This window comes from Oncorhynchus masou, chromosome 19, assembly GCF_036934945.1.
Source record: "Oncorhynchus masou masou isolate Uvic2021 chromosome 19, UVic_Omas_1.1, whole genome shotgun sequence".
NCBI lineage: Eukaryota > Metazoa > Chordata > Actinopteri > Salmoniformes > Salmonidae > Oncorhynchus > Oncorhynchus masou.
Window position 1 is genome coordinate 28,755,379 of NC_088230.1, and position 23,131 is coordinate 28,778,509.

Genomic DNA, 23,131 nt, shown 5'->3' on the forward strand with positions numbered 1-23,131 from the left:
CATGGGGCCGTGCATTTTATGCTGAAACATGAGGTGATGGCGGCAGATGAATGGCATGTTCTAATCATGGTATCTTTGTGCATTCAAATTGAATTGCAATTGTGTTCGTTGTCGGTAGCTTATGCCTGCCCATACCATAACCCCACTGCCACCATGGGGCACTCTGTTCACAATGTTGACATCAGCAAACCGCTCGCCCACATGATGCCATACACGCTGTTTGCCATCTGCCTGGTACAGTTGAAACCGGGATTAATCCACAAAGAGCACACTTCTCCAGCGTGTCAGTGGCCATTGACTGTAAGCATTTTCCCACTAAAGTCGATTACGACGCCGAACTGCAGACTCTAGTGAGAACAACGAGCACGCTTCCCTGAGATGGTTTCTGACAGTTTGTGTAGAAATTCTTCAGTTTTGCAAACCCACAGTTTCATCAGCTTTCTGGGTGGCTGGTCTCTGACGATCCCGCAGGAGAAGAAGACTGATGTGGAGGGGCTGACGTGGTTACCCGGTTGGACATACTGCCAAATTCTTTGAAACATTTTTGGAGGCGGCTTATGGGAGACAAATGAACATTTAATGTAATTCTCCGGGAACAGCTCTGGTGGACATTCCTGCAGTCAGCATGCCAATTGCACGCTCCTCAAAACTTGAGACATCTGTGGCATTGTGTTGTGTGACAAAACTGCACATTTTAGATTGGCCTTTTATTGTCCCCAGCACAAGGTGAACCTGTGTAATGATCATGCTTTTTAATCAGCTTCTTGATATGCCACACCTGTCAGGTGGGTGGATAATCTTGGCAAAGGAGAAATTCTCACTAACAGGGATGTAAGCAAATTTGTGCACAACATTTGAGAGAAATAAGCTTTTTATGTGTATTTTATTTCAGCTCATGAAACATGGGACAGTATTAAACACAAAACACCAGCAACATGGGCGCGCTGGCAGTAGCACGAACAGCGGTATCTAGTGGGCAAAACGTTGTACTTTCACACTCATTTATGGTAAGTAATGCAAGGGACTTATTTAAAAAAAACATTCCCAGATTCACAGGGAATACATTAAATAGAATGAAGAAACAATACCCCAAGCAGCAGCTCCATACTACTTGTCAGACATAGAGAACTGATACTGTACACTGGTGAGTGGGGGGAGATTGGCGTGGGGTGGCTATTGATCCTTTTATTGAATTCCTCAGGCCTAACTCATTGTTAGGAAGAATTATGGTCCAAATCGGATATTATGTACTATATTTATTGAAGATTATATGAATCCTATAAATTAAAATAGCTTAATAGCAATCAGTTTCTCAGAGATCAAATTATATTTAAACAAAATAATGTTGCAGGAATGCTAACCTTATCTGTTTCTAACTACAGAAATGATTTCAGAACAATATGAGATGGTGGGTGTCGAAATCCTCTTTCTTGTGCTTTTTGAGGTGGCTTGACTACCTTCTCTCCCGAGTTGTCTAAGGCACTGCATTTCAGTGCTAGATGTGTCACTATGGATACCTTGGTTCAAATCCAGGTTGTATCACAACTGGCTGTGATTGGGAGTCTCATAGGGTGGCGCACAATTGGCCCAGTGTCGTCCTGGTTTGGCTGGTGTAGGCTGTCATTGTAAATAAGAATTAACTGACTTGCCTGGTTATATATATATATTTAAATCTCTGTCTCTTTACCATGTGACAGACAGAGAACAGTGAGGTGGGTACTACCTCTCTGACTGACTGGCCATTTGTATAATTGATAGTGACACCCTGGAATTGCACCCCAGCTATGTTTAGGCCAATTAGGATTGTCTACAGGAGTCAATTTCTTGTTATTGCCTCGTCCGAAGCTTGGAAAGAAACACTTCTATCATCACTTACAAAATATGTGTTTTGACATGCAGAAAGGCAAGCCAATATGCTATAATGGCTGGCTATTAGTTGATCACTCATATTTTTTTGTGATGGACTGTATGGAAATCGACATTTTAGTTGTTTGTTCTCATTCATTTAATGGACGACTGGGAGTCAGAAATGGGGATTGATTCCTCTCTCTGCATGGTAGACTAGACCAGCTTGTTACCAGCCCATCTCCTGCTTTAACCACCCATCTGGACAAGCGGCTCAGAGCAACGTCCCTGTGCTGCTAGCCCTAGGAGAACACTGCTGATAAATAGATCAACTAGATCTAGATATGCATAATGCTATAATCTATTTTGATTGTAAATTCTATACTTGACAATACAAAGACTGGATTTATATAATCTGAGGCTGAATCTGTTAGTTAAAAACCACTCTTAAAGAGTGGTACATCCATTTTGGACTTTTAAATTAATTATAAATTGAAGAAAATAATTGATAAATGCCTCATGAGTTTAATTCCAGCCCCACCCCCTCCCCTGTTTAACAAAAAAGTGGCAAGTTGTTGTTGTTAGAATCCCAGATTTCCCCTTTAACTCAACAACTGTAGTGGAAAATCAATATTGTAAGCATTTCTCCAGTCAGTCAGGCAGTCAGTCAGTGTTGATCTCCGTCAAAAGCACCTGTCTTTTGAATCTAAATGAACTGACAGCTTTCATTTCAGTCCCGACAAGCATATACTGTAGCTACATAATGTCGGTATCAAGGGCTTACGTAAACTATTTTTATGTATAATCCATCTAGGTTAAACAAAGCAACAGTAAACATGTCCTCCCCCACAAAAATGTAATGGCTTATTTGATGGAATAGATGTTTGGTAGTGCTTAGGTTGTTACGAGTGTACTGATCAGCATGATACTTTGAAAAAACACTATATCAGTGTTGTGCCTGTTGTTCACACGTGTATCTGCCCTCTCATTGGATAGAATGGCTAGAATGATCTAGAACAGGGGTGTCAAACTCATTCCATGGAGGGCCTAGGGTCTGCAGTTTTTTTTTCTTTCAATTAAGTCCTAGACAACCAGGTGTTGGGAGTTCCTTACTAATTAGTGATCTTAATTAATCAATCAAGTACAAGGGAGGAGCGAAAACCCGCAGACACTTGGCCCTCCGTGCAATGAGTTTGAGAGAGAATGAAAAGACTGTTACCCAGGCTAACTGCTATCTATTTTTTACTTTATTTTTTCATTGTTAGAGCAGCCACTATAATGGATAATCTGTGTTAACACAATAACTGAAATATGTTAGTCACACGCGATATCTCAATTGGCCCAAGAGGGGGCGCTGCATCATTCATGGGAGACTTTACTGTTGCCTTGTTTTCCCTTGATGATGATGACCGGGACCTGCTAGTGGTAGTTTGGTGCACTGTGCTTAAAATGTTCGGTTCGGGATTTTTTCTTAACGTTAATTAAGTATCCCAATGTTGCTTAATGGCTCACTTGCCCTTGTTTGACCTGTAAACCACAGGTTTCTACAAAGGGTTCCATCGCGGGTATCTTTAGGATTCTTGTGTTCAAGTACACAACTGAGGAAAAGTGGATCAATCTCTTTATATCGTTATCTGGAGACTAGAGATTGTTCATTGTTAAAGGGCATGCATGCATGCCATGGGAGCGATCTCAAGGCCCTTTCACAGCACACGAAGTGACAAGGTCTTTGTTTTCATTAGCAGAAGTCCACAGAGATCGGAGAGAATCTCTGGCTTCTGAATCTAACTCTAGCCAGTCAGAAAAGTGAAATGTAGGTCTCCTAAATTAGTGTCTATAATTGGATTAGAACAAGGAAAAGCACACAGCTTCCAAAGAGGAGAGGAAGGTGTGTGCCTTGTGTCTGGAAGAACAGTCTTTAAGGAAGATAAGCACGTGTGCGAGCGAGAGAGCGAGAGAGAGAGAGAGAGAGAAAGAGAGAGAGAGAGAGAAAGAGAGAAAGAGAGAGAAAGAGAGAGTAATCCACTTTGCTTGACCAGCAGAAATCAACAAAGGAAAGTAATGGCCTGTTCCACAGGGGAAAAGAAGCAGTACTGAGACAATTCTTACAGTAGAACAAGATGATCCAACCTCCTGCCAAATGTATGACCATATTATAGACACATATTTCCCTCAGATTACAGACCCACAAAGAATGAGAAAATAAATCCAATTTTGATAAACTCCCATATCTATTGGGTGAAATACCAGTGTGCAATCACAGCAGCAAGATGTGTGACTTGTTGCCACAAAAAAGGGCAACCAGTGAAGAACAAACACCAATGTAAATTCAACCCACATTTACATTTATTTATTTTCCCTTTTGTACTTTAACTATTTGCATATCGATACAACACTGTGTATATACATTTGAAATATCTTTATTCTTTTGGAACTTTTGTGAGTGTAATGTTGACCGTTCATTTTTTTATTGTTTAATTCACTTTTGTTTATTATCTATTTCACTTGCTTTGGCAACGTAAACATATTAATATTAAACATATGTAATATTAAAGAAGTCTCAAGGTATTGCTCGCCTGAGGTAGAGTACCTTATGATAAGTTGTTGACCACACTATCTACCAAGAGAGTTCTCATCTGTATTATTCGTAGCCGTCTATTTACCACCACAAAAGTGAAGCTGGCACTAAGACCGCTCTCAAACAACACTATAAGGCCATAAGCAAAGAAGAAAATGCTCACCCAGAAGTGGCGCTCCTAGTGGCTGGGGACTTTAATGCAGGCAAACTTAACTTCACTGCGCATCGAACCCGCGGGATGAAATTCGACAACATACGGTGATCGCTACATAAATAGTCATATTAAACATTCATGAAAATACAAGTGTCTCACATGTTTCGAAAGCCTAGAATCTTTCTAATCCAACTTCGTTGTCAGATTTAAAAAAGGATTTACTGCGAAAGAATACGATGCAATTATCTGAGGATAGAGCACCATAAAAAACAACTATTTCAACCAGCACAGGCGTAACAAAATCACAAACTGCAATAAAATAATTTGTTTACCTTTGACGATCTTCCTCTGTTTGCAATCCCAATGCTCATTATTACACAATGAATGGTGTTTTGTTTGATAAAATACATTTTTATAGCCTAACACGAAACATTTTGTGAACCTCTTGTGTCGTGAATTCCGTCTCATTCCATTTTCGACGACACATTTGATGTAAATACACACACCAAACGTGACTTTTCCATTCATGTTTGGCTTCATTGCAATCAACTGGTTTGTTTGTAACACAACCAAAAAGATGGATCATTTCGCGGGACATATTGACTGAAAGAAACCTATTTGTTGACAACAAGTAACGACATCATTGTTCACGAATGATATGACCGCTGTTTCGTTGATTGACTGTATTTTAATCCAATGACCACTGATCGTCTTGAAATCTAGCTGGGTAGATAGCCAATGAGCTGAGGTAAACGGCAATATGTAATGTTTATGTGTTGGAAGACCAACCCGTGTAGTAATCTCCGGCGTAAAGAGGTTCATTCGCCATTGAAGATTCATACCGGAAGGAGCCACGCATGTTACGCACAGCACTGTTTTGGTAAAGCGCATCTTCAGCTGTTTATATATCAATCAGTATGGCGACTAAGTCAGGGAAAGCTAAATCTAAGTCTAGATATACAGATGTACACACAATTTTAGAAGAAATTGATCAGGAAAGTGAGACAGAGATTGTTGGAGGACGATTCATTTAGAGATTCCCAAATGGAGGAATATATTTTGAACGGAGAGGACATCGTTTTGGACTGGAAGAAATCTTTCTTCCAGTCCACTTTTTCCCTCACTGTAATAGTCGGTGTCAGAGGAAAGCCCATAAAATTGTCAGACTCCAGTCACCCAAGTTATAGGCTGTTTTCTCTGCTACCGCACGGCAAGCTTTACCGGAGCGCCAAGTCTAGGACCAAAAGGCTCTTCAACAGCTTCTACCCCCAAGCCATTAGACTGCTGAACAATTCATAAAAATAACCACCGGACAATTGACATTGACTCCCCCCTTGTACACTGCTGCTACTCTGTTTGTTACCTATGCATAATCACTTGGCCCCCACCTACATGTACAGATTACCTCAACTAGCCTGTACCCCTGCACACTGACTCGGTACCGGTGCCCCCTGTATATAGCCTCATTATTTTTATTGTGTTACTTTTTATTATTACTTTTTATTTTAGCCTACTTGGTAAATAATTTCTTCTTTTTGAACTGCACTGTTGGTTAAGGGCTTGTAAGTAAGCATTTCACGTTAAAGTCTGCACTTGTTGTATTTGGCGCATGTGGAAAATAAAGTTTGATTTGATTTGATATGTTTCCCATGCCAATAAAGCCCCTTAAATTGAATCGAAATTGAATTGAGAGAGAGAATGAACGCATCTGATCTACACCAGTCAGAATGAACACATCTGACCTACACCAGTCAGAATGAACACATCTGACCTACACCAGTCAGAATGAACAAGCTACCAAGCTAGCTACCGCTCTAACCCTTTGCAACAACATCCCTTGAGAAAGGCAGCAGCTGAAATGTCAGGGACAGCTGAACTATATTTAATTCAATAAATGTAAAGACTAACAAAATGTATGATAAGTATTTCATATTTGTTGTGTGTGCACCCTCTTTCTGCATCAGGAGTGTCAAACAAATGTTGCCTACGGACCACATTCGCTCTTCACCGAGGTCTGGAGGCCCACATTGAAAATGTGTTATACCTGTATTTCCTCGCTGTCAAAATGAGCAAAAAATAGCCCTCTATCCATTGGTTTTGGAATTGTTGACGCTCCCTGACAATTCAGCTTTCATTTCGATGATTCTTAGCAACATGGAAAGAGTGAAGAGACTACTGTATAAAAATGTAGGTCCAATATAATTTGTACACAGTTTTGATTTGGTTTTAGTCATTTCAATGTTGACTGAGGTTGCTTTTCCACCCGCAGGCCTTGAGTTTGACACGTGCTCTACATTAACCCTCTTGAATAGGGAAAGACTGAGAACTCAGTCTCCTAGTAACAGTCCAGTTATATATAATATATGCCATTTAGCAGACACTATTATCCAAAGAGACTTACAGTCATTCATTTTACATAAGGTCAGTCACTGGAATCAAACCCACTATCCTGGTGTTGCAAGCATCATGTTCTACCAACTGAGCTACAGAGGACTGTCAACTAGCGAAACAACCAATACCCATCTCTATGTCTCGAGGCTGTCCAAGGTGGAGTCTTACTAGCCTACAGCAAGACTCCATTGACTTATTGCTGAGTACAGACTAAGTGCACAATGTAAGCTACATATATACAAATACCAGAGGCAATTCATGAGAGATCATTTGAATTATAAAAGGTGTTCTCATCTCTTCTCTTGAGTCTGCGGGCAAATTGACTTTGCGGATGCTCTTTTTGCCTTTTCAGAGAGCAACCCAAGTACAGTCAAGTGAGATCTCTCCCCTTGTGAATCACTAAAACACTGCAGAGCGCGAGTCATTTCTCCTCAATCAAGGAAAAGTTCAGGTAAAGTTCAAACCTTTTGTACAGTAATACAACACATCTCCTCTAGTGGCTCTTACAGAAAGGGAACAGACACCTCAGACTGTGGTATTTCACTTGATAAGGCCAATGGTGAGACGTCCAGCACCAAGAAAATAACAAAACTAGTTCAGGTTAATGAAACAGCAAACTAGAATACAATTCTGGGATCAGGTAGTCAGTTAATAGTTCCTCTCTAGCTTGTACCTGGCTTCTGAGAGAGATAGAAAAATAGAGCGAAAGCAAGAAAGAGGAAAGATAGAGAGACACTGAAAGAGAGAGTGGTCCAAATAGAGAGAGAGCGAGATAAAAGTATTGTTATTTGTTCCTAAACAGAATACCTGACCACTGTGACTGACCCAAACCAGTGTCTGCCCAAACACTACAGGTTTTGGTTAAATAGTCAGTTAGATGGGTATATTAATTAGACTAGGGCCGGGGAGGGTCCATTTTGTGTTGCTTGTCCTTCACATTATCAGGGTACACTATGTACAGGCTTTTGTCACAGTCTAATTGGTACTTTAGTTGAGTTTATCATGGCTAATAATGTGGACAAGTTGAGTGCCCGTCTGAAGCATGTTTGGAGCAGTGCACTAAAGAGCAGATGGCACAGATTGCTGAGCACTACAATATTGAATTGCAAAACAATATGAAGGCCAATCTAAAAGCCAAACTAGTTGAGGAAGGAATCCTAACTGTTCGAGAGCCACAGTTTGTTACTCCAGTTGTGTCACCAGGTTTAAGTTTTGAGCAACGAGTTAATGCTGCAACTAGAAAAATAGCAGATTAAACAAACTGAGTTGGCAAAATGACAGATGGAACAGTATAAACTAGACCTAATCAGAGAGGGTAAACTTAGACAAGAGTCATCAGTTTTGCCAGTAACAAACTATCCAACTGAGGACGTAAGAAATGGGCATTTACTTCCTAAGTTTAATGAAAAGGACCAAGAAACATGTTTCTCTCCCTTTGAGTGAGTAGCAGAATCTAGAGATTGGTCTGATGCAAATCGTACTTTACTGCTACAGTGTGTGTTAACTGGTGAAGCTCAAGAGGCCTGTTCAGGGTTAAGTATAGCATATTCAGGTCTATGAAACGGTGAAAAATTAGTTGTTAAAAGCCTACGAATTGATCCAGCCTACTGGTGAAGCTCAAGAGGCCTGTTCAGGGTTAAGTATAGCAGATTCAGGTCTATGAAACGGTGAAAAATTAGTTGTTAAAAGCCTACGAATTGATCCCTGAGGCTTATAAGCAGCGTTTTCAAATTGGAAGAGAGGTGAAAAGCAAACCTACGTAAAATTAGCACGTAATTTAGCGTCTCAGTTTAATCGTTGGTGCTCTGTCACAGAGGTAGATACATCTGAGCAACTGTCTGATCTGGTGGTACTTGATCAGTTTAAGAATTCAGTTCCAGAGCGTGTCACAACTTATATTAGTGAGCACAAGGTGAAAAGTCTGTGTGGCAGCAGTTCAATCAGATGAGTATGTCTTGACCCATAAAAGCTTTTTTGTGGATCCTGGTCATCATTCTGAAACTGCCCGTACTAGAGTACTTCTAACCTCACCAAAAGTTTTCAAGGTTTGAAGCAGATCAATGCTTTAAGGTTGATTGTGGCATACGAAGTAGAAATGATCTAAACAGAGTATGTAACTACTGTCAAGGTAAGGGACACTGCAAAAATGAATGTCTTGTCCTTAAAGCAAAAGCAAAACATTCTGGTGGCAAGTCAAAAGTACAGTTTTCTGGCCTAGCTATATCATTACATTTACATTTAAGTCATTTAGCAGACGCTCTTATACAGTACTTAGTCCAAGTACTGTATCTCAGCTTGAGAAGCATGCATATCCTTTTAGAAAAGCCAGGGCTTCTGACTATGCTGCATACATTTCTGAGGGATATATCTTCCTGGTAGGACGAGATGAGAAAGTGCAAGTCAAAATCTTGCGAGACACAGGCTCTGTGGAATCATTTGTTTGTGAGTCAGATACAGGTGATGATATACTCATTTGTGGGATGGGATTGTTTATTTTTCCTGTGCCTGTGCACACATTGAAACTTGACTCAGATCTTATCAAAGGTTTGTGTTGGTGCATCCTCATCTACCAGTTCAGGGTATTGGTCTCATTCTTGGTAATCAGTTAGCTGGTGTAGAGGTCTGGGTTGGGGTGCCACCACCTTGTGGTTACACAGCAAACCCCTGTTCTCCCTGCTCCTGAGGAGTCAGACCCCTGTTCTCCCTGCTCCTGAGGAGTCAGACCCCTGTTCTCCCTGCTCCTGAGGAGTCAGACCCCTGTTCTCCCTGCTCCTGAGGAGTCAGACCCCTGTTCTCCCTGCTCCTGAGGAGTCAGACCCCTGTTCTCCCTGCTCCTGAGGAGTCAGACCCCTGTTCTCCCTGCTCCTGAGGAGTCAGACCCCTGTTCTCCCTGCTCCTGAGGAGTCAGACCCCTGTTCTCCCTACTAGTGAGGAGTCAGACCCCTGTTCTCCCTGCTCCTGAGGAGTCAGACCCCTGTTCTCCCTACTAGTGAGGAGTCAGACCCCTGTTCTCCCTGCTCCTGAGGAGTCAGACCCCTGTTCTCCCTGCTCCTGAGGAGTCAGACCCCTGTTCTCCCTGCTCCTGAGGAGTCAGACCCCTGTTCTCCCTGCTCCTGAGGAGTCAGACCCCTGTTCTCCCTGCTCCTGAGGAGTCAGACCCCTGTTCTCCCTGCTCCTGAGGAGTCAGACCCCTGTTCTCCCTGCTCCTGAGGAGTCAGACCCCTGTTCTCCCTGCTCCTGAGGAGTCAGACCCCTGTTCTCCCTGCTCCTGAGAAGTCAGACCCCTGTTCTCCCTGCTCCTGAGGAGTCAGACCCCTGTTCTCCCTGCTCCTGAGAAGTCAGACCCCTGTTCTCCCTGCTCCTGAGGAGTCAGACCCCTGTTCTCCCTGCTCCTGAGGAGTCAGACCCCTGTTCTCCCTGCTCCTGAGGAGTCAGACCCCTGTTCTCCCTGCTCCTGAGGAGTCAGACCCCTGTTCTCCCTACTAGTGAGGAGTCAGACCCCTGTTCTCCCTGCTCCTGAGGAGTCAGACCCCTGTTCTCCCTGCTCCTGAGGAGTCAGACCCCTGTTCTCCCTACTAGTGAGGAGTAAGAACTCTCCAGATAGTCCTGTTATCTAACCAGCTTGTGCGGTGAAACGTGCCATGAGCCGTGAGGTGTCAGTAACTGAATCTAATTCTGTCTGTTACAGAACCGTTTGACCAGCCTTTGCCTGAACATCTCCACCTGTTTCTTGTGATGATTTGTTGAAGGAACAGCAGGATGACCCATCTTTGAAGGAACTGTTTGCCAGAAGTTGTCAGGAGAGTACAGGATTCAGTCCAAATTATGTGTTTTTTGGACATGTGGCACGTGGCCCTCTGGCTGTGTTGCAGGACAGCTGCGGAACAATAGAGCCACCACTAAATGTGCTTGATTATGTCAATGGTTTTCGTAATAGACTGCCCTCTACTAGTGAAATTGAAAAAGAGAAACTGGAAATTGCACAAGTAAAGATGAAGAATATTTATGACTGTCGGTCTGAACATAGACAATTTAGCCCTGGTGACCAGGTTTTAGCTCTGTTACCTATTGTAGGTTCTCCTTTTCAGGCTAATTTCACTGGTCCTTTCACGGTGGTGCGCAGAACTTTAGTTTGCATTATACACCTGCAACACACCTGCAACAAACCAGCACTTCATGAACCGTGTCTCTGGTCTGGGTGGATGTGCATTGCTGGCTTCCACCACCTTTTGTGTTTTTGGTCTGTTCTCACCGTACAACATTTTTGTATTTATTATTTAGTTTAAATGTATTCCTTTTTACATTTAAGTAATGTGTGGTCTCCTCTTTTGTTGTGGCCACTGGAGCTACTGTTTAGCTGATAGGAGTGGAACTCGGTGTGGTTGTCTGCTGCAATAGCCCATCCGTGACAAGGACCAGGGAGTTCTGCATTCCCAGATGCCGTTCTGCACACCACTGTTGTAATGCACTGTTATTTGCCTGTTTGTGGCCCGCCTGTTAGTTTGCAGGTTTCTTGCCATTCTCCTTCGACCTTTCATCAACAAGCTGTTTTCGCCCACAGGACTGCCGCTGACTGGATGTTTTTTGTTTGTTGCACTATTCTCTGTAAACCGTAGACTGTCATACGTGAAAAGCCCAGGAGGCAGGTCGTTTCTGAGATACTGGAACCGCCGCACCTGGCACCGATGATCATACCACGTTCGTCACTTAGGTCACTTGTTTTGCCCATTCTAACGTTCAATCGAACAGTAACTGAATGCCTCGATGCCTGCTTAATATAGCAAGCCACGGCCACGTGCCTCACTGTCTTTAGGAGCGAATCATTTTTGTGAACAGGGTGGTGTACCTAATAAACTATGTTTCTCATGCCAATAAAGCCTTCTGAATTGAATAAATTATAGAGGGACATATAGGGACAGAGAAACAAAAAGAGAATGCAAGGGAGATAGAGAAATATGGAGAGAGACTTATGGGGAGAGAGAAAGAGCGAGCAAGAGAAAAAGATGGAGTGAGAGAGAAAGAGACAGACGGAGAAAAAAGAGTGCGAGAGAGAGAGAGGTTACATTGATTACATCACCTGCCCTCCCTACACCAGGAACAGCACTGCTCCATCTGCTCGGCCTTGGTACAATACACACTACTACTGTACTGCATGCCAGGGAGAGGGGGAAATAGAGAGGGAGGAGAGAGCAAGCTGAAACATTAAATTGAGAACACAATACTAGAGGAAACGAGAAAGGGAGTGGAGGGAAAAGGGAGAGGTACAGTTAAGAAACACAGTACAGTATGTGTTTATAATACATGGACGTGAGCCAGTGAGTTAGTAGTGAGTGACAGGCTGGCCCCAGGACGAGAGGAGAAGCAGTGGTATAGGGGTTACGTCCCAAATGGCACCCTATTCCCTATTTAGTGCACTACTTTTGACCAATACCAATAGGTGTCTGGTCAAAAGTAGTACACTATATAAGGAATAGGGTGCCATTCTGGACACACAGAAAATTTGTTCAGTTCATAAGAGGAAATATGACTGTTCCTCCCTTTGTGCTCAGTGCTCAGCCTATATTTCTAAACAAACATGCTCTTCTCATCTAAAATGTATTCTTCTCCAGTACTGTTTACAATGAAGTGATAACATTAGAAAGGGATTCATTCCTATTCTATCCTTTCCAAGATTATAGCCCAGCCCCAAACATAGTGAATCCCAAATGGCACCCTATACTCCCTATATAGTGCATTACTTTTGACCAGAACCCTATTGCCAAAAGGTGTGCACTAAATAGTGAATAGGATGCAATTTGGGATGCCCCCGTAGCCTTCTACTGAGTCCTGGACCCGGGAGTCAAGGAAAGGAAGTGACAGCAGCCTGAGGAAACCGCAGCATTTCCTGTTGCTGGCACAAGACACAACTGGCACGCTGCCTGCTGAATCCTAAAGGCCCCATTCACACAGGCAGGATATAGGCATGCTGGGGGGGGGGGGGGGGCATGCAATGGTGAGGCTACTAGGAGAGCTGAAAGACAAGTTCACTTAAATTCACAGTATTTAGAGATTGGAATTGGGAAGGGGATAGGGAAATGCCTTAATATAACCCTATACAGCATACGCCTTTCAGGAATCAATAACAGTGGTGTAGCATTAGTCTATACAGTAAACACAAACATATGCATGTACAGTATATACATGAGTACATGCATGTCTATGATCAATAGATACTTCATATACTACTGCCACATTAGTGATGAGCCTCTGTCAGATGGAATGTCATTTCATGTGAATGACATGATCCACTTAGCTAGCTGGACACAAACACTTACCAGATTAGATGAATGCTTGGTTGGGGATCAAGGGGGATTAGTGATCACCAGATTAGATGAATGCTTGGTTGGGGATCAAGGGGGATTAGTGATCACCAGATTAGACAAATGCTTGGTTGGGGATCAAGGGGGATTAGTGATCACCAGATTAGACGAATGCTTGGTTGGGGATCAGGGTGGATTAGTGATCACCAGATTAGACGAATGCTTGGTTGGGGATCAGGGTGGATTAGTGATCACCAGATTAGACGAATGCTTGGTTGGGGATCAAGGGGGATTAGTGATCACCAGATTAGACGAATGCTTGGTTGGGGATCAAGGGGGATTAGTGATCACCAGATTAGATGAATGCTTGGTTGGGGATCAAGGGGGATTAGTGATCACCAGATTAGATGAATGCTTGGTTGGGGATCAAGGGGGATTAGTGATCACCAGATTAGACGAATGCTTGGTTGGGGATCAGGGTGGATTAGTGATCACCAGATTAGACGAATGCTTGGTTGGGGATCAAGGGGGATTAGTGATCACCAGATTAGATGAATGCTTGGTTGGGGATCAAGGGGGATTAGTGATCACTTACAATCCCCAACAATTTGTGTTTTCTCAAGGTGCCTAATCAAATCAGAAGAATATAGGCTATGTACTGTAGCGGTGTTTGTTATGGTGAAGCAAGCAGGTCACTCAAAGTGTTCCTGTCTGGTTACTGCTAGAGATGGAAGGGGCCACACACCATGGAATGAAAATGTATATTTGAACTAAATCCCTTTTATGGCCATTGGATAATGAGGACACAGTGCTTTATGGTCAAACAAAGGGTTTTAAACAATCTGACTATAAAGGGATGCAATGTTTTCACTACCTGTACATGGAGAATGGTTTAGTGTATTTCATCACTGAATGCAGATTGAACAGTGAGCTAAGCCTTTGCTATCAGTGCATATAAATGTAGCCTACTGTCAGACAAAAGTTTGCTAGATGCAAATGAGCTAAAGCTGAACTTGACATGAATCACAATTTCAACAGCTCGCGTGGGCCGGGTGGATTTCTCACTTTCCACTGGATTTCTTCACAGTCAGTCACACAGACATCTTTAAGATGCTTAGAGGACTTACTTTGCGAACACTTACCATGTTTACTTGTAAAGTCTGACACCATGGTTACGTTCCAAATGGCACACTATTCCCTACATAGTGCACTACTTTTAACAAATACAAATTATGGACTAAGCCCATCACATTCCACCTGCAGGCATGACATGTGACTGAAATTTTTTTAATATTTTTTTTTATTTTACCTTTATTTTACTAGGCAAGTCAGTTAAGAACAAATTCTTATTTTCAATGACGGCCTAGGAACAGTGGGTTAACTGCCTGTTCAGGGGCAGAACGACAGATTTGTACCTTGTCAGCTCGGGGGTTTGAATTTGCAACCTTCTGGTTACTAGTCCAACGCTCTAACCACGAGGCTACCCTGCCATCCAGTCTACCAGAGGACACAAGGTTCACTAACAGAACAACAGAGTAAAAGCAGAATAGAACACAAATTAAATCTCGTAACATTTCCTGGATTACCACATATATCAGCATTCACCATCACCACACATACAATCAATGCTTTTGAACTGATCATACATTGGTCAGACAGAAATCCTTATGAAGACTTACCCTTGAAGTACCATCACAGCTATGGAGTAGACCCGGTCCTAGTAAGAACGGACACTTCTGATCTCAGATGCAGAATTCAGATAACTAACAGAGATAGGAGCTAGAAGAACCTATTCTAATTTTGGCACCCAGAACCAAATAATGTTCACGTCACAAGAGATTAGTTCCTAAACCATTCATATGAATGTACCACATCAAAAGCTAACAGTGCTGTCCATCTAACCACACCAACCGTATGACTTTCTACTGAATGAGTGGTCTCCTGCCAGCTCTGGGATTTTTATCTCCGGGTCTGTCCTGACAGGGCAGTGGGCAGAGAAAGCAGGTTGCTGCTGTCTGCAGACAGACAAACCTCTCTGTGTGTGGCTGTGGCTAGCTTGGCCTGGGCAGAGTGTACTGTGCGGCTATGCTTTGGGCAGGAAGACTGGGAGCCAGCTGCCTGGCAGGCACATAGTGTTCTGGATTCAGCACTGGAACCCTGGCCTGGCCTACAGGCCCGTCTCACTACTCATGAAAGAATCATTCTTCAGCTCCATTTACACTAATCCAGCTGCACCTTGCCCTCTCCTTCCCTCTCAACCCAGAATGGTTCTCCTTAGCTCTGGTCCAGGGCACTAGGAGCCTTCAGCGCCAGCAAGCCGCACATAACGGCCTGGACCAGAGCTAGGTTCTGGACCTGTGTGGTGGTTGTTAGAGGGATTCAGAGAGAGGGGGCACACAGTAGTTGTATGTTCAAACCCAATGGGAGCTGTGGATAGGTGAAGGTGAACATGAGGTAAAAATGGATCTGCTTGCTTTATAGGTATCATGGAGTTTTTTCAGACAATTCAGGATCTAAATACTGTGCGAAGAGAGACATAATATATATTTTGAAACTGTTACAATATTTGGGTCATTGCTGCTACTGAAGTAACAATCCCATATCAAAGACTTGGTTGGACAGCTGTACCTTCAGTATACTTTCAGTCAGACTAGGCTGGTGGGCCAAGAGGCTTTTCTGTGTCTGCAGACTACTAGGCCTGTCAAGCAGCTACTAGGCCTGTCAAGCAGCTACTAGGCCTGTCAAGCAGCTACTAGGCTTGTCTGATCACAGTGAGCTTCTGAAGGAGCCTTCTAACTCAGAAGCTCTGCTATGTGTGCCCACTGGGCCATACAATGTAAGGGGCTGTGTTACCTCACTGGCTGGTGGGACATGATGTAACGATATAATGACGAATGGAACCTTATTCCCTAAATAGTGCACTATTTTACCACAAACTTCCGAAGTATTCAATTAAGTGTGGCTCACTCTGTTACCCACAATGAGGCTAATTTGAGGAATGTATCTCCTCTTGTGAGGAGTGACTGGACTGGTAAGAATGACAAATAGCCACAGGGAAAACACCATAATCACCATGTTCTAGCCCAGGGCTCTCCAACTCTTTTCCCAAAGAGCTTCCATCCTGTAGGTTTTCACTCCAACCCAAATTGTTTTATTTATATTTTACTAGGCAAGTCAATGACAGCCTAGGAACAGTGGGTTAAATGCCTGTTCAGGGACAGAACGACAGATTTGTACCTTGTCAGCTCGGGGGTTTGAACTTGCAACCTTCCGGTTACTAGTCCAACGCTCTAACCGCTAGGCTACCCTGCCGCCCCATAATAATCTAATAATTAGCTGGTTGATAAGCTGAGTCAGGTTAGTTACAGTTGAGATTGGAGTGAAAACCTCCAGGTAGCTCCCAAATGGTACCCTATTCACTATAGTGCAGTGCACTACTGTTGACTAGGGCCCATAGGGCTCTGTTCAAAAGTAGTACACTACTATGTAGGAAATACAGTGATATTTGGGACACATCCTTACTTTCTTTCAGACTGGTTCTCATCATATAAGGCCAGAACAAGCCAAAGCCCACGGCACTAAGCCTGTACATTTACAAAACATGAATCACCTCCTGCAGAGGGTTATACAAGCAATGCCCACTACTGTACGTCAGCAGAATTATTTGGTTGACATGATCCTACATAGGCTCATTAGACTTGTCAATTCATATTCACAACAACATGGGAAAAAAACGAATTTGGCCTGATCTTCAATTGCTGACTGATATTATGGTTAACAAAGAGTATTTAACAAAAAATAGGGAAAAGAGAACATTGACTTTGAAGAAACAAGGGTGTTGATCAAGAACAGTTTGACACAATTAAATAGGTGGGTTCACTGTGCTGCCATGGAGGTGATGTCCTATGAGTCCCCCCAAAAAGTATCTACTGCAGGGTTATTCAACTGGGGATCAAGGTACTGCAGGGTTATTCAACCGGGGGTCAAGGTACTGCAGGGGTATTCAACCGGGGGTCAAGGTACTGCAGGGATATTCAACCGGGGGTCAAGGTACTGCAGGGGTATTCAACCGGGGGTCAAGGTACTGCAGGGGTATTCAACCGGGGGTCAAGGTACTGCAGGGGTATTCAACCGGGGATCAAGGTACTGCAGGGGTATTCAAACGGGGGTCAAGGTACTGCAGGGGTATTCAACCGGGGATCAAGGTACTGCAGGGGTATTCAACCGGGGGTCAAGGTACTGCAGGGGTATTCAACCGGGGGTCAAGGTACTGCAGGGGTATTCAACCGGGGGTCAAGGTACTGCAGGGGTATTCAACCGGGGATCAAGGTACTGCAGGGGTATTCAACCGGGGATCACGGTACTGCAGGGGTATTCAACCGGGGATCAAGGTACTGCAGGGATATTCAACCGGGGGTCAAGGTACTGCAGGGATATTCAACTGGGGGATCAAGGTACTGCAGGGGTTCTACAATATTTTAAAGTGATCATTTATTTATTTGTTCAATGTTTTTATGAATATCGCTGGCAACAACGGAATAAACACATTTTGACAGGTGTATAAAATTGAGCACAGCCATGCAATCTCCACAGAGACATTGGCAGCAGAATGGCCTTACTGAGGAGCTCAGTGACTTTCAACGTGGCACTGTTATAGGATGCCACCTTTTCAACAAGTCAGTTCATCAAATTTCTGCTCTGCTAGAGCTGCCCTGGTCAACTGTAAGTGCTGTTATTGTGAAGTGGAAACATCTAGGAGCAACAACAGCTCAGCCGTGGAGTGGTAGGAACACGAGCTCACAGAACGGAACCGCCAAGTGCTGAGGCACGTAGAAATCGTCTGTCCTCAGTTGCAACAATCACTATCGAGTTTGAAACTGCCACTGGAAGCAACATCAGCACAATAACTGTTTGTTGGGAGCTTCATGAAATAGGTTTCCATGGCCGAGCAGCTGTACATAGGGCCTAAGAACACCATGTGCAATGCCAAGTGTTGACCGGAGTGGTGTAAAGCTCGTCGCCATTGGACTCTGGAGCAGTGGAATCACACTTCACGATCTGGCAGTCCTACGGACAAATCTGGGTTTGGCTGCCAGGAGAACGCTACCTGCCCTATGTACCAAATCTATTTATTTAAAAATGTTGATTATTTATCCTTGCCATTATCATTCACTTGATGATGAGAAAATAGTTCGCTAAGGTATCATGGGGTCCCTGGTCGCCGATCATGGGGTCCCTGGTCACCTGTTTGCCTGGGATGGGTCCCTGGTCACCTGTTTGCCTGGGATGGGTCCCTGGTCACCTGTTTGCCTGGGATGGGTCCCTGGTCACCTGTTTGCCTGGGAGGGGTCCCTGGTCACCTGTTTGCCTGGGAGGGGTCCCTGGTCACCTGTTTGCCTGGGATGGGTCCCTGGTCACCTGTTTGCCTGGGATGGGTCCCTGGTCACCTGTTTGCCTGGGAGGGGTCCCTGGTCACCTGTTTGCCTGGGAGGGGTCCCTGGTCACCTGTTTGCCTGGGAGGGGTCCCTGGTCACCTGTTTGCCTGGGAGGGGTCCCTGGTCACCTGTTTGCCTGGGAGGGGTCCCTGGTCACCTGTTTGTCTGGGAGGGGTCCCTGGTCACCTGTTTGTCTGGGAGGGGTCCCTGGTCACCTGTTTGTCTGGGAGGGGTCCCTGGTCACCTGTTTGTCTGGGAGGGGTCTCTGGTCACCTGTTTGTCTGGGAGGGGTCCCTGGTCACCTGTTTGTCTGGGAGGGGTCCCTGTGCAAGGAAATACCCCTGATCTACTGAATCAGATAAGAGCCATGCTGGGATGGGTTAAGTGAATGTGCAGCCTACCTCCACAGACATCATTGTAGTGTAGTTCAGTTTCCTACTTCACAAACCATTCCATGACAGCTATAGCCTACATCCCTTAAGGGAATATAAGAATCCTTCATAAACATAAAAAATACAAAAAGCAGACCACACACGCAAAACACATCATAAACCAAACAAAATTAACATTCCGTTGACGCAAGCACAGACTGCCTCGATATGTGTTGTTACATTGTAACAACACGTAACAGCTGCGTCCAAACAACATGCACAGCTAATCTGTAACATTTACACTGTAACAACATGATGTTATGTATCCAGGTTACCTTGAATTCAGACTATTGCTTGTCAGTTTTCTTGAGGAAGGACAGGAGCCTTGTTTTCCATCCAGACTATCCTTTCAGACGACCTTTTCTAGTCGTTGCAGTTTGGCTCAAGTATTATCGACAACAGCCTTGCTGTCAGTGGACATCAACATTTATGTCTCTCTCTCTTCTTAAAAAGTATAATAGACAGCTCTAGTAGTTGGTGCGCTTATCAAAATCAACTGTTCGGTGGAAAAATGTAATTTGTATGCGCTATAGAGCCGTAAAAGCTCAGGAGGGGGAATTGCTGTATTCTGAGATATGTGGCATCGCGAAGAGCCCTCTGTCGAGCACAAGGCGTCATGAACAGGGTTTTCCCTGACTATGAGGTAATCCCTTTCAGTGTTTGGGAAGGAAAAACACAAGCCTAAAACAATTAATGTGTACCAGTACTGCCACCTGCTGTTTGGATTGGGTCGTATTATGGAATAATGTTTATTTATAGAAGACATCGGCCTATAATCTGTAAAACATTTTTTTACCAGTAGGATAGACAATACAACAAAACTCACTGAATATGAGCAGTCATTGATTAAACTGCTTCTTAATTGTTAAGAGTAAATGTGTTTTGGCCCTTAGCCTTCGCCAGGGTTGGGTTTTACAGATAGAGAAATGAAGGAAGATGTTATATATATTTTTTCTAAATGACCTCCTTCCATTGAAAAGTACAACACGATGTACCCACAATCTATTGATCAGTTTACCTCTGAAAACAATGAGATTTCTGAACTTCATTAACATCACATGTTGTTTTGTATTCCCATTGTGATTGGTCCCTGAACATGAGGAAATGTATTAGTGAATTTGGGTGGGTAGTTGCCCCGACCAGGATTTTAACTTGGGACCAGCAACTGGCTCAGTATTTGAACCTAGGACCAGTGGCACCAGCAGCAGCTCACATACTTTCTCCAATGTCTTTAATAAGTCATTTTTATTTTTTTACAGTAGCTTACCTTTGGTAAATATCTGTCTACATAGAGGTCACAATGTTCACAGACATGGCCAGTGTTTTGAATCCTGTGCTGGACTACTATCCTTCCCTTTCCTGTCTTCCTAAAGAACATTGCATTGATTCCCCTGCACTCCCATCACCAGAGGCTAACAGATCCATCAGGAGAATCAAATAAATCACACCAAAGTGTGTGTGTGTTTGTGTGTGTGTCTTATAATGCTGCCGGGCAGATAATGATTGGTGGTTGGCGTTGTCTTTGGATTCACTCTACCTGGATGCGTTCCAAATGGCTCCCTAGTCCCTATATTCTGGTCAAAAGTACTGCACAATACAGGGAATATGGTGTCATTTGGGATATAGCCCTACCTGATGCTGGGTGAATTTCCCAGAGAACAGTCCCTAGGGCATGAGTGTCAGAGACACATCACAAACTGAAACCTGAAGCAACATCAATGGCAGTCTCTGAAATATTACACCTGATATAGAGGAAAGGCTTAATTTTTTTTTTTAAAGACACCTATACAATGTTTTTCTGTCACCTGATACCCTATTAATTGAAGGGCTGATGACAGCTTTATTGAGTGTACATTATGTTTGTTAAGTTACTGTCACCATATGGATGTCATGTACATGTGAGTCACTATTTGTGAGTCACTATTTTAGAGTATGGAAGTACTGCAGGGCAGTGGAGGCTGATGGGAGGAGCTGTAGTAGGATGGGCTCATTGTAATGGCTGGAATGGAATATTTGAACTGTATCAAACACATAAAAAATATGGAAACCACGTATTTGACTCCATTCCAGCGATTCCATTCCAGCCATTACAATGAGGCTGTTCTCCTATAGCTCCTCCCACAGCCTCAACTGCTGCCAGAGTTGGATGCATTTCCGTACTGAAGACGTGAAGGCTTTAATCCACTAGATGGTGCCAAATAGCTTATTATGAGGACATGGGTTCACTCACAGCCCTCGAGCAGCATTTATCAAACTCGGTAAGGATCCTTCTGTGCTCTCTAGCCAACTCTAGCTTGGTCCCAGATCTGTTTGTGCTGTGTGCTGTACAGCCAATGGAAAGAGTTTTCTACACAGCACAAACAGACCTGGGACCAGGCTACTTGTCTACTGTACTACCCCCCAAAAATCGGACTGGAAAATGAAATATTAATGATTACAAAAAAACACTCCAGGTAGTGTAACATAACTTGTTCCATTTTCAGACAAAACTGCTCGTGTGTATTAATTATGGGCAGCCTTCTTGCCAAGATTGGAGAGCAAATCTAGGACCCAAGCACCTTATTCCCTATGTAGTGCAATGCTTTTTACCAGGACACTTAGGGCTCTGGTCAAAAGTAATGCACTACATAGGGAATAGGGTACCATTGGATGCAACTTAGGACCAGTTGTTGGAGAGCTGATGTCTCACTCAGGACAAGGAAGAATCAGTGACCCTAGGCAGAATTATACAACAACCATTTCAATATTTAATTTAACCAACAACTGCCAGATAGGAGCAGGAGAAAACACTGCATACCAAATCATACCCAGGTGGCCAGTCGGCACCTAGCTGAATAGTACAGTAGCTGGTGGTGGTTGCATCCCAAATGGCAACCTATTCCCTATATAGTACACTACTTTTGACCAGAGCCCTATGGGCCCAAGTAAAAAGTAGTACACTATATCATGATTAGGGTGCCATTTGGGATGCACAGGTCTTTCTGTGAAACAACTCAGCAGAATTTTTAAGAAGACAAAAGAGAGCCTTCCAAGTTGTTGATGCAAGTATTATGAGGTGGGATTGACCTGCTTCTCCCACCACAGCATGTCATTGACATCACCCTAATGTTATGTTTCAGCTGATTTTCTGCTGCATTTTTACACTTTTGTAGTTTAAAGGGCAATCTGGGATTGGTACATCCATTTCCATCCCTCAGTGGAATGGTGGTGTGACCATTTTCTTGTTGTTTGAATACCAAATTGCCCCTTTAACATTTTAAAACTTTTCCTGTGTTGTCGGGGATCAAGACATATCTGGGAGTGTTTCGGCAGATTTCCTCTTTGTCTGAAGAGAAGTAATGATCGGATCAAGATGCAGCGTGGTAAGTGTTCATGACGATTTAATAAAAATGAACTGAACACTGAAATACAAAACAATAAACGATGTGATGAAAAGCAAAACAGTACCGTGTGGCGACCAACACTCACACGGAAACAAACACTCACAAACCAACAGTGAAACCCAGGCTACCTAAGTATGATTCTCAATCAGAGACAACTAACCACACCTGCCTCTGATTGAGAACCATACTAGGCTGAACACAAAAACCAACATAGAAAACCAAACATAGACTGCCCACCCCAACTCACGCTCTGACCATACTAAATAAAGACAAAACAAAGGAAATAAAGGTCAGAACGTGACAGGGAGTATCCCAGTATTCAATATAAAGATGAAGAAAAAAGACTAGCAAAAGATAACATTTGCGTTCACTTGATTTTTATATTTTAGTCATTTAACAGATGTTCTTATTCAGATGTTCTTATTTAAGGAGCAATTAAGGTTATTAAGTGCCTTGCTCATGGGCATATTGGCAGATGTTTCACATAGTCAGCTCAGGGATTCAAACCAGTGACTTTTCAGTTACCGGCCCAACGCTCTTGAACTTTTCAAAACCCATTCACATCACATAGCCTTCCCTTCTTGCAGATATCACACTCAACTCCAGTGTACTTTA

General features: G+C 43.4%; 1 protein-coding gene across 3 annotated transcripts in view; it reads right to left on the reverse strand.

The window, feature by feature from the left end:
* LOC135506117 (probable E3 ubiquitin-protein ligase RNF144A-A) overlaps positions 1-19,720 on the reverse strand; it is a 39,516-nt gene extending 19,796 nt beyond the window's left edge. The window contains exon 1 of one of the 3 annotated variants that reach the window (XM_064925560.1): positions 19,409-19,720. Coding sequence is in view for 2 of the 3 variants with exons in the window: in XM_064925559.1 (XP_064781631.1) it covers positions 14,947-14,960 (14 nt within the window). In the remaining variant the exon portion in view is untranslated. Of the gene's footprint in view, positions 1-14,946; positions 15,313-19,408 lie in introns of those variants that run through there. The other 2 variants (XM_064925559.1, XM_064925561.1) reach the window with 2 other exon arrangements.
* Between the last annotated feature and the right edge of the window lie 3,411 nt (positions 19,721-23,131).